At 44.2% G+C, this 16,875-nt stretch overlaps 1 protein-coding gene across 11 annotated transcripts in view; it reads left to right on the top strand.

Moving 5' to 3' along the window:
* WNK2 (WNK lysine deficient protein kinase 2) overlaps positions 1–16,875 on the top strand; it is a 112,401-nt gene that overhangs the window by 58,717 nt on the left and 36,809 nt on the right. For 7 of the 11 annotated variants that reach the window (XM_055709608.1, XM_055709606.1, XM_055709609.1 and 4 more), the window contains exons 9-14: positions 1,745–1,941; positions 4,582–4,734; positions 8,028–8,219; positions 9,257–9,796; positions 12,330–12,644; positions 15,413–15,462. In XM_055709608.1, coding sequence (XP_055565583.1) covers positions 1,745–1,941; positions 4,582–4,734; positions 8,028–8,219; positions 9,257–9,796; positions 12,330–12,644; positions 15,413–15,462 — 1,447 coding nt within the window. The remainder of the gene's footprint in view (positions 1–1,744; positions 1,942–4,581; positions 4,735–8,027; positions 8,220–9,256; positions 9,797–12,329; positions 12,645–15,412; positions 15,463–16,875) is intronic. The other 4 variants (XM_055709602.1, XM_055709601.1, XM_055709607.1 and 1 more) reach the window with 4 other exon arrangements.

Here is a 16,875-nt window from a genome sequence, read left to right as displayed (position 1 = left end):
GCATATTTAAAGATGCTTTATCTTTAGCAAAGAGGCAGCTGCTGCTTTAATTCTCAGGTATTGTGTAAGTGGCTATATTGATCTCACTTCACTTTTTTACATCATACCCTTTTTTCATGCTATCTAAGTCTTTTGAGAAACACCATAATTATGACACTTTGTTTCCAGTGGTACAATGATGCTGCTTGTGCTTCCCATGGTTCTGTTGGACATGAGTTGGCAGAATTTTATAGTAAATATAAGCACCTCAGTTTATTTCCTACTCCTCCTCAGCTTTTAACCAATTCTTGGTTTTATTTGGCAATTCACCGTCAGATGTCTTTGAACATGTTCTCAGTGATGTTGGGCATAAGACCTCTATAAATTAGCATTTTACCAATTCATATAATAATCTGAGGTCAAATGTAAAAATGTAAATTAATAACTCAATGTGTAATGCATGCTCTACAAACATCTGAGATAGACTTACAGCTTTTTGCACTCTACTGTCGTAATTTTTTTTTTTTACTTTTTTTTTTCCCTCTTTCAGGTCTTAAAAAATTGTTTGTAATAAAATGGAAGTGTGTATGCGGTAGAAATCCCTGCTGCCTTAGAGTAGGGCCATGTTGACTCTTTTTAGAAATGAGCTGAATAAATATAGAGGGGAGTTTAATTCTGAAAAAGCAAACAAAAGAAAAACCCAAAACAACAAAAAAACCCCACTAGTTGGCAGAATAGTTTGTGAGTACTGAAGAGAAATGTCATTTCTGGTGCTATTAAAGAAGAGTTTGTTATTTAAAAGCCAAATAACTAAAACCTTATTTGGAATATGGAAAAAAAGAGAAGATGGAAAGTGTTGGAAAAAGAAATAGCTTTTAAACTTAGCTGTAATTTAAGCTATTTTCTTGCAACTGAGTTGCAGTTCTCTTTCAGTTTTGAATTTTAAATCTCTGTTACAAGCTATCTGTCTTTTTGGTTACTTACAGCTACAGTCTTGGTTGCCTCATTTTATTTCTCAAATGAAGGATATGGTAGTTTATTCTCAGGAACTGGGCACCTGTACTTTACAGGCTTTAAAAGTCATGAAAAGACATTTTTAAATCAGTAATACTCAGTGGTGTGCAGTTTTATTTCTATCAGACAAAAGATGTGATGCTTGCCCAGTACTGGCAGCTGTGCAATTCTGCAGGTTAGCTTCGCATAAGAAACTCCAGCAGAGCTCTGAATGGTGAATCACTGCAAACCTGCAAATTTTGTTGTCTGTTCTTCATCTTGAGCTATTGCTGTGTACCCAAGTAGGGTGTGATTTGCTGAACTAATAAAGCGTACAGTGTAAAGATTTTTGTAATTTTCAGTGCTACTAATAAAAAAAGGTGTTCGTTGGTGCATCCCTGGGAGATCTAACTCTAACAGGCTCCCTGATCTGCTGTGAACATTACAAACTGGGGTTCCCTTTCCTTTCATCCTACAAAATCTATAAATGTCTACAGTTCTTAATGTCAATCTTCTGCCCTTTAAAGGAAATACCAATGTGCCTAAAATATCATTGTGCACAGGAATCCCATGGGGATAGGTTTTGGCTTAAGAGAAGCAGCATGTGCCTTTTGTAGAAAGTTAACATTCGTGTTGTATAATGCATTTATACAGTGGAAAGGGCTAGGGTAGTAAAAATGCTAATTACATAAACCAGTGTCAACCTTGCTCTAAATCATTACTGGAATGTTTGGAGTTGTTGAGCTTTTAATAAAATATATTGTTTTTTCAGCTGACAGCACGTTTGACAGTGGCCAGGGGTCCACTGTTTATTCAGACTCCCAAAGCAGCCAGCAAAGCGTCATCTACTCGTCCCTGCCGGAGCCGGTACCTCCTGCTATCCAGCGGGTGTACAGCCCACCTCTGAGCGAGAGCCAGGCTGTGCCCCACAGCCTTCAGCAGCTGGGGCACTACCAGCAGCCCTCAGGAGTAAGTCTAAAGCTCTTCAGAATCGTTTGGTATGCTAGATTGTACTTCATGGCTCGTTTATACTCTAGTTTTCATTAGGTGTGGATTCCAGGCCTTGCTTTATATATTCCTCAGGCACCTCTATCCATGCTGACTTGCTTTGTGGTACGTTTCTAGCTGATCCGAAATGTGTGCTTGGCAGATGGCGTGTGGCTAGCTGTATTTGCCGTTCTGAAGAAATGCTTTGCTGGCAGCTGCCATATTTTCAGTAAAAAAGCTTCTTAGCAATTGGTTGTCGCTGAGCTGCATGAGCAGTTTTGCAATGATTGGTTTTCAACTTACGCACATAGCTGAGAACTGCTATGTTTGGTTTTGCTCACTGTGAGTTTAGCCGCACTTTATTGTCCCTTCACTTGTTCAAGAACCTTCTTCCAGTCCTAGCAAAGGTCACGCGTCCAGTCACTACCTTTCTGGCTCAGGGTTTGAATTTAATCTTGCACGGAGCTGGTGATGTATGTCCATTACTGAGGCTCCAGAATCAGGCACTGGGAACTGAGATGTTCACACTTGCTCCCATTTTTGTGCTGTTACGAGCTTGACCAACAGCAATTAGTGGAACTACTGGTGCAAGACCAAACATATGCAAGTGAACATAAATCCTCGGGTGCTTCTAGTGAGAGGCACAACACTGAGCGTGTTACGCCCTTCGGAGGCTGTGGCAGCACCGTGGCCCGGCTCCAGCCTGTGCCCATCACACGTGACAGGCAGCCCTCATGCTGCTTTTTGCCACCACAGCCACCGCACCGTGGCTTTGGCTCGAAATGCTGTGTCCCTTCTCCAGGAACCAGGAGAGGAGAACGTGTGTGTGTGTGGACTAGGCAGCAGGCACATCGCCTCTGGTGGCCCTGGGGACCTCTGCAAACCCTGTGGAGCTGTTTCTCCAGCAGCCTTATCAGACATGCCTAGCCTGTTCGCTTCGGCCTGGCCAAGTTCAAAGGGAGCTGAAAGGCTTGATGCCTGTTAGGTGCCAGCAGCGACTCCCCGCCAGCTCCGTGTCTCCATCCCTTCCCCAGACAAGCCGGCCATGTGGCAGAAGTTTAGACCTGCCCCTGTTACCCGAGTCCTTACGCTACATATGTGGCCAAAAGACCAGCTCTTCTGCAAAAGTGGCAGGAGACTTTGCCGGGTGAAGCCCCCGATGGCGGGCGAAGCTGATGTGCCTGGAGGGTCCCAGCCCTGCTGCTGGAGGCCCTCAGCAGGAGAGGCATCCTGCCCAGTAACAATGACAGTAATGATGTGGTAGGGTTTTGGGGGGGGGGGTTTGTTTGTTTGTTTCATCTTATTTGACTTAAGCAAAAGTAAGATCCAGGACCAGCGCTTTTTTCCTGCTTGATCCAGATTTACCCTATGTGCTCGGGAAGGACGTAACTTTCCCTGGGTTTACCTTACGTTTTCCAAAATGCCTGCAAGAAATTTTAAACTGTATTTTGTGAATGCATTGAAACACAACACTCTTGACCTGAAGGAAAAGAATTCACCCTTGGCATCTGTAGCCAGCTCCCTCCACTAGGTAAACCACCTTTCCTATGTGCATGCATCTCCAGGGATGCAGCCTTCCTCAGTTTTTGTTCACCTGAAGCACTAACTTAACTCTAAATATAACTCAAAAGGCACATCTTGAGCAGATTTTTTATTAAATTTTGCCGTGCAGCGTATTCTTTTAGAGCAGACTCATTCTTCCCATTGATAAAATTCAGTAATTTCAACCTATATGCATTGCTTTTTTGTGATTGAGGGTTTGGAAAGATAACTATTATTTGTGAGCAAAATACTTCTCATAGCTTTTTATTTTCTGATGGGGTTTCCGTATTTTTTTCTTCCTGCGATAACTTGGGTTATAATTCCAAGGTTTGAACATCTCAGCAGAGGAGACAAAAGCCTGACTCAAAACCTTCCGTTTTGCAAGAAAACAAAATCGCTCTATTTACCTGGAAGATTATTTACAAAGATAATGAGAACACAACTGGAGCTGTACTAGGTTTTTTTAGGCTTATGAGCCTCAGTCTGACATACTGTTTATTTTTATATCCTTTGTTTGAGCTGAAGTTTTAGAAAATTGCTGTTGTTACAAACCTTATTGGAATTTCTTCCCATGGCACTTCCACTGAGGTTTAAATTTTTTTCTCACTTCTCTGTTTCTTTTCTGGGCATCCATTTCAAGTAAATAACCTGCTCTTTTGGAAGATAAAGATCTTTAAGAAATCATAAAAAAAATATATCTGTGGAACAGAAATTTATCTTTGTATCCAGTTAATGGCTTGTTGTTGCTGTTGGTATATTCTCAGTCACTGTGTATGTGCTTTCAGTGCTTTTTTTTTTTCCTTTTTTTTTTTTTTTATTGGCCTGAATGCTGGCTTCCAGAAAGAAATGTAATGCAGTTTGGGTGTCTTATTTGGAATTTGCTGTCTTTTTTTCCCGTGGTTTTAGATTAAGTAACTTTCCATTCCTTGCAGATAATTTTTCGTATTCCCTCCTCCTCGCTGTGTTTTTAATGGAGTACCAAGTAGGCTATTTACCTGCAATTCTATCTTTCGTGAACAGTCACTGAGGCTCTGAACATGAGGGTTGCTCTTCTCTAAAGCAGTGCTCTCCCCCCTGCAGCCTGGCCTGCCCACAGTGCAGGCTGCACCCACGGTGGTACCCCCGCGGCCCCCGCACTACCAGGAGCCAGCGATGCCGTTCCCCATCGTCCAGCCCACCACCGTCGCCTCTCTGCAGCTGGGGCAGCCGCAGCCGGTGCTGGCCGGCCAGCAGGTGAGAGCGAGAGCTTGGCTGCTGCTGGGATGTGCTGTTCTCGTCCCCTTCCTTACCCATGTTCTGCTCCAGCCCGTACCTGTAGCAGGTTTGAGGTGTTTGAGGTGATTAAACTGCCGCTTGGGAGGCTTAGGGATGGGGCAAAGGGCGTTGGGTTTAAGGGATGGAAGAGTAGCGGACTTGAGGACAGCAGTCATGTGGTACCTTGGAGCATCCTGATGTAGTGTGAGACTTCTCTGCCATTGTGGCTTAACAGCATCAGCTTGAAGCCTTGCATTGATTACAGCATACTGTCTTGGTCCCTGAAAACCAAATGCTTTTTATTAATTTTCCGCTATTATTTGGCACCTCCTTTCTAAAGGGTTAGAAAGACTGTATTGCCTGGTGTCAGCTGTCTTTGAATCCTCAGCGATGCTGCTTTTTGAGTTGTGCATGCATGTTAAATAGTTCGGTATAGGCGTCCAGCCAGTAGCTTTATCTTCCAAGAGAAGAGTCTCTCTCCTTCTGAACTGTCTCCAAATAGTAATTCTTTGTGCATATTAAATTATCAAATTCCCCCTTGAACCTGTGTTCCTTAAAGGTATTTACAGAGCAGCCTTCAGCTGCCTCATGCAGAGCTGGGGCCGGCCTGGGAGCAATGCGGCCACACACCGGCGTGACCGGCTAGTTCATGGCTTGTTTCTGTGATTCTGCCAAAGGATTGGCTTTTTTTTTTAACAAGTCCTAGTCTTCTGAAAACATCAGTATAGGAACAATGTAATTTGGTCATCTTGAAAAGCATGTGCTCATGTGAAGTTTTGTCATACATCAGGGGTTTTGGTTTTTTTCTAATGGGCAGGGATATCCTCATGGATGTCTCAGCCAAAAATTTCACTTTCGCAAATTTAGGACTTCACCAGTTGCACAGATCTCTCTAGTGGCCCCTGGAGCTTTATGCTGACAGTTCAAAATCAGTTGTTTATTTCCCCCATGAGTAAATGCTGATTTAGAATAGGATGTTTGCCCGACTTGCTCCATTTCTTTCACATGCCCTTTCCTTGCAGTGTGGCTGTCCTTTGAAATAATTCTAACCCTGATAATAAAAGGATGTAACAACTAGTCTGGGTTTGTTTTCTAATCTTGCTAGGAAGCCAAATAAAAGACTGTCTTTTTACGGTATTATTGCAGAAATGGGTAAAATGATACCATTTCTGTGCAGAGCTTCCCAGAGCTCCTGCGTGCCTCGGACGGGAGCAGGTCTGCTGTTCCCAGAGTCTGCAGGCGTGATGCCATGGGCAGTGGAGAGCCGCAGCCTTTTGTGAGTAAACAGTAGGGCAGGTCAACAAAAGACTGGGAAGTCGGGGTGAGAATATTCATCTCCCTAAAAGAATGAAGTTATTGATCTTGTGTGAATATGCACTAATGGCTCAGGCCCAGGGGATCAGTGTTGCTTCTCCTCTGTTTTTTTCCCCCCGGTTTTGGTATCTGTGCATTTATAATGTTAAGGTTATAATGAGGCAAAGTTAACATAATTAATTTGGATATTTTCCCCTCCCTATGCCTCATCCAATTTACAAGCATTTTGTAAAACATGCATGTTTTAGGAAGCTGCTTGGTTCCCTGAGCACAGTTTTTCTGCTTTTAACGCAGTGTCCTCTCGAGCCGAAGGCAGGCTGAGCAGCCTATGTCAGCGTGCTCAGTCCTTAGTTATCTGTGGGCAGCCTGCCTTGAGCTGCAGATAAACCCAGCCAGGGATGCCGAGATACCTGAGCTGCCTTCGGGAGCTGGCAAGGTTTATTAGCTCCAGCCCAGCATCGTGTGCATGCCTCTGTTCTGCTCCTGAGCTCGTGAGGGTCTGGCGAGGGTTTCCCATGGTGCAGAGCTGGTGCCATGGGACAAGTGGGGTCCCCTGATGCCTGAGGTGGGCTCCATCTCAGCCACTTTGCTCTGTCCCATCACCACTGCTGAGCCAGCCCTGCTGAGCCGCTTGTTTGCATCAGCACTGACGCTCCCTGGAGTTTGGGATTTCAATTGGATAAATGCCCCTGCTTTCCCAAAGCCTGGAATGGCAGAAACTGCAATACAGAGCCATGTCACTGGTGGCTTTTTTTTTTTCCTTTAATGTGGCAAGATGAATACTCAGGCAGGACTAATAAACTCTGCAGGAGCTGAGCTGGTGCTCCAGCATGTCTTGCACTGCTTGCGGTGTGCTCAGCCCCGGACACACACCACCGGTCACCAGACGCCCTCATTCACTGGTCCTTGCCCTGGAAACTTACTGGTCGTGGCTGAAGTTTAGCTCTTTAAGGGTGGATGGTATCTTTCTGCCTCGATAGATCTTCTACAGTTTTATTGTATTAATACCTGAAAGCCAGTTGAAGAATGCTGCCACTAAAATAGTGCAGAGCAAAATATTACAGTAGTGATTTGTGGTGGAAGTGGTGAAGAGGAAAAGTTATAATGCTTGGCTATTCATTTTAAAGTCACCTGGCCGTTGGGCATGGAGTTAGGCTGCATGTGCTGCAGAGCCTGGGTGGAGCAATCAGCCCTGTGGTCCCAAGCAGATCAAACCAGAGCCAACTGGGTGCCTCTGTGCCATGCTTCTGAAACAGAACAATTTTTTTTAAAAAAAAAGTACTTTCAGTGTTAGAGGAACTGGAGGAGGAGGTACTGGTAGCATGGAAAAATGTGCAAGTTTGTTACTAATTATTTTCAGCCTTAATGCAGACTTTTATTTCTGTTGTGCTGTATGAAATCTGGCAGGCCGGTGGAGCACTGTTTTCCCTAGAAGGGTAAAACTGCGGTTTCGGCTGCCACATTGTTACTACAACACCCCAGAAATAACTGGGATCCAGCTTTTACTATAATTATTGTGTCTTATTCGTGTCTCAGATAATAAGTGTTGTATATTTCGATGCCTGCTACATTATGTAGTCAGCTTTTGAATGTCAAGATTAGCTGGATATAATCTGCGTAGTAGGAATCTTTGAAGTTAGTAGGTGGGGATTTTACGGGGCCAACTAGAACAGTCTCTGGGATTTAGAGAATCTGAGTCATTACAAATAACCCTTCCAAGATAGTTAGAACTTGTCTTTTCAGGTAATGTATCTTGCATTTAAATGTGTTTTAAACATAGGCTCTTGTGCAGTATTTAAATTAGGAGAGCCCTTCTCTTCTATAAAGCATCCCCACTCCAAGCCACAGTTCTGTTCTGTGCGGTTCGAGAGAGAGAGAAGTGGGTGGCTGTGTCCAGTGAATGGGTTCTTTCATAATGAACGGGCTATAACCTTTCTTATTCTGCTTTTCTTTCCTAGCAGCAACCCATATCACAGCAAGCTTCTCTGCAGCAGGTGCTTGCCAGCCAGCCGGTTTGCCCAATCCAGCCTGCAACCCATCTGTTACCCCAGTATCAGCCCCAGACCTCTCAGGTGGCAGCTAGCAGCACACCACTAAAACCCCTTCAGATTTCAACCGTGCCTCAGCTCCCGCCGGTGGCCCCTTCCCAGGTAATAGCTTTGAAAGCTGTGTGTGAATACATCCATTTGAGTAAAGCTTTCCAGCTAATAATTAACATGATTTGCAGTTTGTGTGGCTATTTTGAATGCATGCCAATTTAATTAGTCCATTAGAATATAGCTTTTTCCTAATTCCTGTATATTTCTTTACTATTTGTTTTTGTTTGGTGAAGCAAAAATCTCCTTTGTGAGTAATCCTGTGACATGCCTAGAGAATCCACTTAATGGCAGTTACAAAATTGCAATAACTGCATTTATTTTCTTTTTCCCCACCTTCCCCAATGGCATACTCTCTTCCCCATCACAGGCTTAAGAGCATGAGAAGTTGCCCATCTTTTTCTTTTTCTCAGTTCCTGACTTTACCACTCTCCCCCTACCCCCCACCCTCCCTAGCTCTCAGCCTTGTTTCCGTTTTCAGTAGCAGGGACAGACCCTTTCCTCGACCTGGAAGCATTTGTTGGTGCTATTAAGGTGCTTGCTAGCGACAGCCACCACTATGTGAAGCAGCTTGCACCAAAGGGAAGAAGCAAGCTGCTTCTGTGGCAACAGGGTAGTTACAGTCAGCTCCATCACTGGGAGGTTTTGCTTGTAAAAAAACCCTTTTATGGGATCTTCTGCGATGCCTGGGTTGTAGCCAGCCTGTTTAAAGATGGGGTTTTTAAATTGCCTTAACTGAATTTTGCATGAGGGTTTTTGCATTTTGTCTGGTCCTCTTCATTTCTGTTAAAATGGAAGCAACTTTTAATTAGTGTGTTGCTTGAAGGCTTCGAGCTAGTGTTAGAAACAGGTTTAACCTTCTCGGGTATGAAAACATCCCCCCAAAATTTTATTTTTTTTCCTCAGGATTTAAGCATAGATCAGTTTTTATTACTGTTTGTAAACCTCAGGAAATGAATGGAAGTGATTAACAAACAGACATAATTATCATTGTGGCACAGGCAATTTTTACGTACTTATATGGCAAATGAAACTACTTTGTACCATCAGTGAAAGCACTTGCAATTTATGTGGTATTATATTTTTTTCAGATTCCTCAGTTTCCTGTCATTCCTGCAATTACTCCTCTGGCAGGACTTGACAGCCTTCCTCCAAACCTCTCTGATATACCTGCTGCAAACGTGCCCCCCATACCTGCTCCTTCTCAGTATTTTGCTCCAGCCATGATTTTACCCAGCCTCCCCATGAACCCCACTCTGCCTATGGCACCAAACTCCCCTGCCCTCCCCATGCAGGCGGTCAATCTTCCTCATACCACCGTGGCTTCTTTGGTCTTGCCCTGCCAAACAATAGTGCCAAATATGTCAGCTGCTACGATACCGTTGCTTGCTGTGGCTCCGCCGGGAGTGCCAGCATTGCCGCCGCATCACGGGGTGCCCCAGCTCCCCCAGCAACAGATGTACCAGACCACCTTCCAGCAGATCATTCAGAGCGAAGTGCCCTCTCCCCATCACACTCAGAGCACGCAAGCAGTATCCCAGCCGCAGCAGCCTCCACCTCCTCAGTCACTTCAGCCAAGCATAATTCATCCTGCAGAACAGACTCTGGCTGCACCTGGGGCTGGCCACCAGGTAATCCACGGGGCGTGGGGCTGTGTCGGTACTGGACCCTAGGGTGGTGACTGCACGCAGGCGTTCACGGGGCTCGCTCTCTTGGAAACATGCGGTGGGGAGGTTTTTTTCTTGTTCTTAAGATGTTTTGTTAACTGCTTGACCTTGGTCCTGGACATTGTTGCTAGAGCTGTGAAGTGTGGTGGAGCCGGTGAGGTCTTAAGCCAGGGACAGGTGAACATGGAGGGTATAGGGAATGATTGTGGGGGCTCTGGAAAGCGAGCAGACGAGCACTTCTTGAATCCCCTCGTCGTTTTCCCATCTCAAACGTGAAAGAAGCGTGAGCTGCTGTTGGCCCGTAGGAGGAGAGCAAGCCGAGTGGGGACAGCAGCTGCACCGATCCCTTGCTCCACTGTGCATGGTGTGGAGCCATTGCACGCTCGTGGCAGAATACGGGCAAGCTGGCAGGAACGGTGGGGTCATTTTGATATAGAACAGCTTTAAAACAGGGAAGGGAAATAGCCAACGACCAGAAAGCTGCATGGAAGAGGACTATCGGACAAGAATGAATTCTAGCTGCAGACCCTTTCCCCTTTAAAAAAATGCAGCATAAATGGAGCTTCTGATATTGGTGCTATTTGCAAGAGAACTGGTTCAAGGCTTGTTGGCAAAGTCTGTAAACACTTCTATCGCCACATCTGCAATATGACAATGTGAAATGCAGCCTGACCCAAGCAGGAGAGAGCACTAGATCTGTTAGGAATAGCATTCTTGAAAAACTCTGTTCTAGATACATCCCTTTGCCATAACAACATAGCGATTAAAAGCCGTAACACCCCATTTCAACCTGCCATATCATGGCATCTTGAAAGTAGTACGTCATTTTAAAATTTCTATCTTCAGCCCTGTATTTGGTACGGAAATACTGTTTGTAAAAACAGTGGTGACTTGGAGCCCGAGGCAGCTGCTGCGGGGTGCCTGAGCCATGGTGTTTCCAGCAGCTTTACAGGGAGCAGAACGAGGACCATTGGGCGCAGCAGGTGCGGCAGACACCAGAACTGGAGAACTGATACCCCAAACTGTCCTGACACAGTCATTATCTATCAGAAATATGTGGAAGAATTGCATAGTAATATTTATAGGATAAAAAATGGCTATTGCAGACAAAATGGACAAGTGCAGAGGAAAATTAAAAAAAACCCCAACATTGTTCTGTGCTTTAAAATACTTCTGACAGAGAGGTATTTCTATAAAGAGAGGCTTTCCAGTGCAGCGCTGTTTTAGCAGTTGATGGTTAGCACCTCTGAGTTTAGTTTTGCCCAGGTAAATTATACATTGAAACATTCTGTGAATTATTCTAGTTATATAAGATTTTTTTTATAAAAAAAAAAAGACACTGCTATTCTGCAATGTACACCACAGTTGCTGTTCTAACAGCCTCTGCTTAGGCAGTCCTGTAACTGTTACGCCTTGTGAAGTACATCGCATCTTTATTTTTATCCACATTAAAACCTGGAATAATAATTTTGGCTTGTATCCACAGTCTGCAGAGACCATGCAGTTACAAAACTGTGTGGCCTAATTCTCATCCAAGTCTTGACATTTTTTAACGTGTTCTCCAAATAGTCTAAATCTCTGGGTGATGATACTTTAAATAAGTAAAAATTAGGCAGTGTGTTACCTAGTACTAAAAAGCCTTTTTTCTTCCATATTTTCCTTTCTTTCCTTTTTCCTCGTCCCACAAGCTCAGTCCCCTTGGAAAAATACATGCTGTACCTAAAAGGAGAATGTTCTGTTCTTAAATGTACAACTCAAAAGAGCGGTTGTGCAGAATAACAACATGGTCTCTAAGGTAGCTGGCATCTAATCGCATCGGTCCAGTTCCCACAAAGCGCTTATGCACACGAGTTATTTTAACGCACTGAAGAAATCCACTGAGATAAATGAAACTTCCTCTGTGCGTATGGCGCAAGGAAGCATTTGCAGGACTGGGGCCTCGGGGCTTAGCATGTCAAGAGTTAAGTTTGTCTTAAATGTTTAAACTAAGTGGAAAGCAATGTGTTCTGTAAGACACTGGTATATATTCAGTAAAAAAGAGTTAATTGTGTGGTCTGTACCGGCTACTGGTTCTACACGTATAGTAGATTCTTAAAGAATCCTGATTCAGATTATGGGTAGAGGATACTTCTCTCTGCCCAGGCATTGTGGTAGGCTTGTTGGAAGCAGAGCAAACTATTCAGGACAATGAATTAATCATCCCAGATTTTAATTCCTTAGTAAAATACGGCTTTGTTTCTACAAATCAAATAGCGCCCAAGCAATACACACATTGTCACAACTATACAGGAAGAATCCTTAGATTTTTATTTGGTCATTTCAAAGCAAGTTTAAACTCTTCAGTAGTCACCTTTCCAAGTGGAGACCACACAAATAGTCTCACTGCAGAATTACTAATCCTTTCTCTGTGAACTCTGGTGGCTTCAGTGCCTTGTCATGTGAGTCACAAGCCCTCCTAAGCAGAGATTTGTGTTAATAGCTGTCTGTTGTGTTACAGCAGATTACGGGACACACTCAGTATGCTCTGGAGGCTGGAGCCCAGGTGCCCATGCTGCCTGTGCAACCTTCGATAGTCATGTCACCGCCTTTGCAGTTGCAGCCTGAACTGTTGCCTCCCCGCGTCGCTCCAGAAGGTGTTTCGCAGATTCATAGCAGCCTTGCTACAGCTAGTCCGCCCGTCCCCATAGATCACTGTCTGCCTCTTCAGCCCTCTGGTCTGCTGCAGCTTCAGCCTGATCTTTCCCAGCCGTTGGGTCCGCAGCCCCCGGCTCCCTGCTCAGCTGTCCAGGCAGTCGCGGAGACGTCTCAAGAGGTAGAGCTGTTTCCTCTGAAGTAACTCACCAGCCTCACCCTTAACCTTCTTACTTACTCCTTTGTGAAATAATGGGCTTATTTCACAAGGCAGATTATCCCCTCTCTCACCGTATGGAATTGCTTGTCCTAGATGCTAGCAGCTCTGGGTCAGCAAATAATTGGCTATTTTGAGTGAAGCTGGAAGCTGCATGTTGTACCTTGGGAAACGTCTCCTTGAAGTACCGAGGCAGCAGGACTGAGCACCTCTTTGTCTGTAGCTACGTACCAACACAGAGATAGAAATCACTTTCTTTTAAGTGCTGTGGGTCAGCAAGAAGCTGTTCTCGAGAGTTTCATCCATGTTTTGTCCAGTCTTGTTTTATGTCTCAAGCACGTGTGCAACCAGCCATCACTAGCCTTACACTGCTTCATAATGTGGTTCTTCCCTATGTCAAAGCTCTTCATGCTCCTAGCCTTGTTCCCATTTCATTTAGCATTGTATCCTCCTGTATCGCCTGAATTCTAGTCTAGCCCTGGGATTTTTGTTTCTTCAGGTTTTTGTAGGCATTCCCAATTCTCAGTGGTCATATAAGCAAGATAGATTTTGTTGGTTTCCTTTGTAAAACTGTCAGCTCCTCCTGTCTGCTATTTTGACTTTTCTTTCCACTCCCATAATTGTTTAACCTTCTGTCTTGACAGAACATCACAGCATGGTTTCTCCTCTTCAACTCTGTAACAGATATCCATAAGCAAAACAGAACAAAGATTCTGGCGTTTGAACCTGACTTCAGTAAATAAGTCTAATCTGTTCTCCACTTCTGAATGGAAATGTCTCTCCTGAGGCTCTGTTCTGAGCTACCTTTCCTCCCAAAGTAACAGTTTCCATCTCTTCAGACTAAATCTTTTTTTCTTACCCATGCTTTCATGCACTTTGTCGCATGCCTTGACTACACAGTGCAGCCTACGAATTTCATTAGAGGTACAGCTTAGTTCCTCTTCGGAAGATGTTCAGTAAGGATGCTGCTAACAGTAGAACTGGATTCTAGCTCTTCATTTTGCCTGTCTAATTCCTGTCAAATAAATACTCATGCTGTGATGTAGGACGTGCCCTGGTGAATTTCTGTATCCTATAGGTTAGATATAGCAGAAATGGTAGGACCCATCTGTAGTGCTTTTCTTGCAGAATCCTCAAGTAAAGCCTGGCTGTGTCAGGCATGTCCCTTACTCAAGGTATTTCTTTCTCCAACTTCCTCTTCTGTCTGCACAGCTCACATCAGGTTCAACGCTGATGCAAAAGCTACAGCCTTCAATGCAGGGGCCATCCCACTAGGGATTCTGGAAATACGAGTAAACCTCATTGTTATTGTGCAGTATGATATGGGGTGTACGAGTCATCCTATATTACCCGAGAAATCCATGTCCACTGAGGCGCATGCCTGTCCTGTTACTTTATCATATCCCCAGGTATATTTAAGCACCCTTTGCTAAATTCATTATTGTATTTCATATGTATGTTAACTCCCTTCTCTCTTTCAATTTAAGAAATCAGTCCGATATCATAGCATGGTCAAAACTGATCAACGTGCTCCTTATGCTGATTTTATGACATACATTGCTAAGGTTTTCTTGGGTGTAAGAGGAGTTTCGTACCTGCATATATTCAAAACACTGCATTTTGTTGCTACTCTGCCATAATGTGTTTATCTCTTATCTTTTGTTTAAACGTGTGGCAACACTCAGACCCAAACCAATCTGAACTGATCAGGCAGATGAGATTTTGTAAGGTACTTGATCAAGTGCGTTACTAAAATTTAGATACATTATGTCTGTGTTTTCACTGTTCATTAACTTTGCAGTTTCATTGAAACTGCAGTCAAGCTTGGCATGGCATCTGTGTGGCGTTATAAGCATTGAGTGTGGCTGACTGGTTAACCACTCAGCTTTAACTCCAGTCTACCAGCTGCTTTGGTGTTAAGGTGTAACGATGACAGTCAAGGGGCTTGTCTCTAGCCACGTGTCTATAGAAGGATTTTATAGACATATTCTTGAAATATATATAAATATATATAAAATCATATATATTTATGAATATATTTGGGGTGTGTGTATATACATGTGCAGCTATATACATGCACAGGTGTGTGTGTGTCTGTCTACATGTATGGTAAGTTTGTTGCAGTAAGGTCAGTAGCATCATCATCACAAATTCTGTGAAAACGGGTCTACCCCATGCAAAAGTTTATGCTATTGATGTCTGTCCAAGCACTTAGGGAAAACTTCTCATGTGTAGAGAGCCAGAGGGCACGATGTGAGGGTGGTGGGTTTAAATGATGGATTTTCCTCTTTTATTTGTAAGTTCCCCAGAAACTTTCACAGTAAGCCAAATGAAAATACATAACATGTTTTAGGAAACTATACAAAGCAATAAAACAAATTAGCTTATACTTTATGTCCGTTCAAAAATAAATTGGGTAGATGCTGGTGTGGATTTGTCCTGCAGTCAAGTTTTTGCCATTGTGGTGAGAACTGCTTTGTGTCTTTCACCACCAGCAGTGAACTAGCAGATTAGTGACTCTGTCTGAAATGTGGTTGTGCACAGATACTGATGCTTTGGACAGAAGTAATGTCAGGAGGGTGAAATGGGACGTTGGTTTTTCTGAGTTCCAAGAACTGGTTAAACAGAATGGTTTAGGATTATTGGTGTCCCAACAGCAAAACCTTTCTTAAAGGTGTTTTTCATCTGCCAATACTATGTGTTTACTTAAATGACTTTTTCTTACATTTTAGGAGCAGGCAATACAGGACAAACTTCAAACTCTGTCACAGAGCTGTGAAAGGTATCATTATAATCTCTTTGGCATAAGTAATGTTTTCTTTCTGGAGGCTGTTTTTCCTTTCTTTGGTTACGAGGCTCAGCCAAACGCCTGGCCTTTGCCGTGGGTGAGAGCAGAGCGGCAGGAGCCAAGCAGGAGAAGGTGGAAGGGTGCGTGCCTAGGGAGAGAGCCGCAGGCATCCTGCGTGCAGCGTGCTGCCTGTTCCACCTCCTCCAGCTCTTCTAGTTCTCTAGTTTGGGTGCTGCATCCTAGCTTTGTACGTGCAACGGCTTTCATTTCAGCATGTAACTTTTAAGATAACTGCAGTACAGTCCCTGGTGTTGGTGCTGTTGAATCTGTATAGAATCTCTATAAAATCACGCTATCCTAGCATAACTGGGTACATAGTTGATTCTCCCTTTGGAACTAGATGGGGTATACGCCTGTATCACCTTCTGTAATGACCTTTCCCCAGGTGTATTGCAGGGGATGATGTATCAGTGAGAGTTGTGTGTTGAGCCACTCAAAAGTATCGTTGCAAGTGTTATAACACGCGGCCAAAGCCCATTCTGTGGTCTTGCGGTACGCAGGGTCGTGCTCGAGCCTCGCAGTGCTAGTGGCAGAAGTAATGGTAAATAACCCCCAGAGCCAGTTCAGCACTGTAGGAAACAAAAGCCAATTTCAGTTTGCTGTCCCTCACCTGCCCGTTTCTGTACTCAAAAGCAGAAGGGAAAGTAGCAAGGTTTGGAGGAAGCAGTGAGGAAGAGCCCTGCAGAGGAAGGCTCGCTGCTGGACTGCAGAGGGGCTGGATGGGGGCAGCAGCTGCTGCTGGGGGGGCAGGACTCCCCTCCACAGGCTTCTGCTCCCAGGCTACAGCTCCCGCTTTGGCATCAGCAGGAAGCCAGATTTTTCAGTGTTTGGGCAAGGCAGATGGGAACCGTGTGTGTTCGTAAGCAGCTGAATGCCTTGCCTATTGCAGGAGCCAGCACCAGCCTGTCTTCACTGATTTTAAAGCTCTGGGGTTAGGATTTTAGTGACCCTTTTCTATTTTCCTGTATACACAAGATGAGTTAAGCTTATGAACTTTGAAGACACCTCTCTTTTACCTGTTTTCATTCTACCCCACGAAAAAAGTTAGCCTGACACAAGTCAATGCAATACTGCAACCTTAAAGTGGTATCTTCCCCACCCCCCCCCACCCCCCAAGAATTTCCAGGTTTTAAATACTGAATGGAAAGTGAAATCTAATTTTTTGTGACTATAGGTTAGTTCTGGCTATAAATAAGTTAGACAAAATGAATTAATTTTGTCTTATCTAGTCTGTCGTAGAAAGGCGCATCACATTTTCAGTCATCTTTTGAATTCTGATTTGCCTGAGTTGTGTTTGGAAAGCTGACTGTTGTGACTGCCGCAGCGCGGAGAGCCTGTGTGGGCACA

This window comes from Falco cherrug, chromosome 4 (assembly GCF_023634085.1).
Source record: "Falco cherrug isolate bFalChe1 chromosome 4, bFalChe1.pri, whole genome shotgun sequence".
Lineage (NCBI taxonomy): Eukaryota > Metazoa > Chordata > Aves > Falconiformes > Falconidae > Falco > Falco cherrug.
Note: the sequence above shows the minus strand (reverse complement) of the source record. Positions and strands in the feature narration are given on the sequence as shown.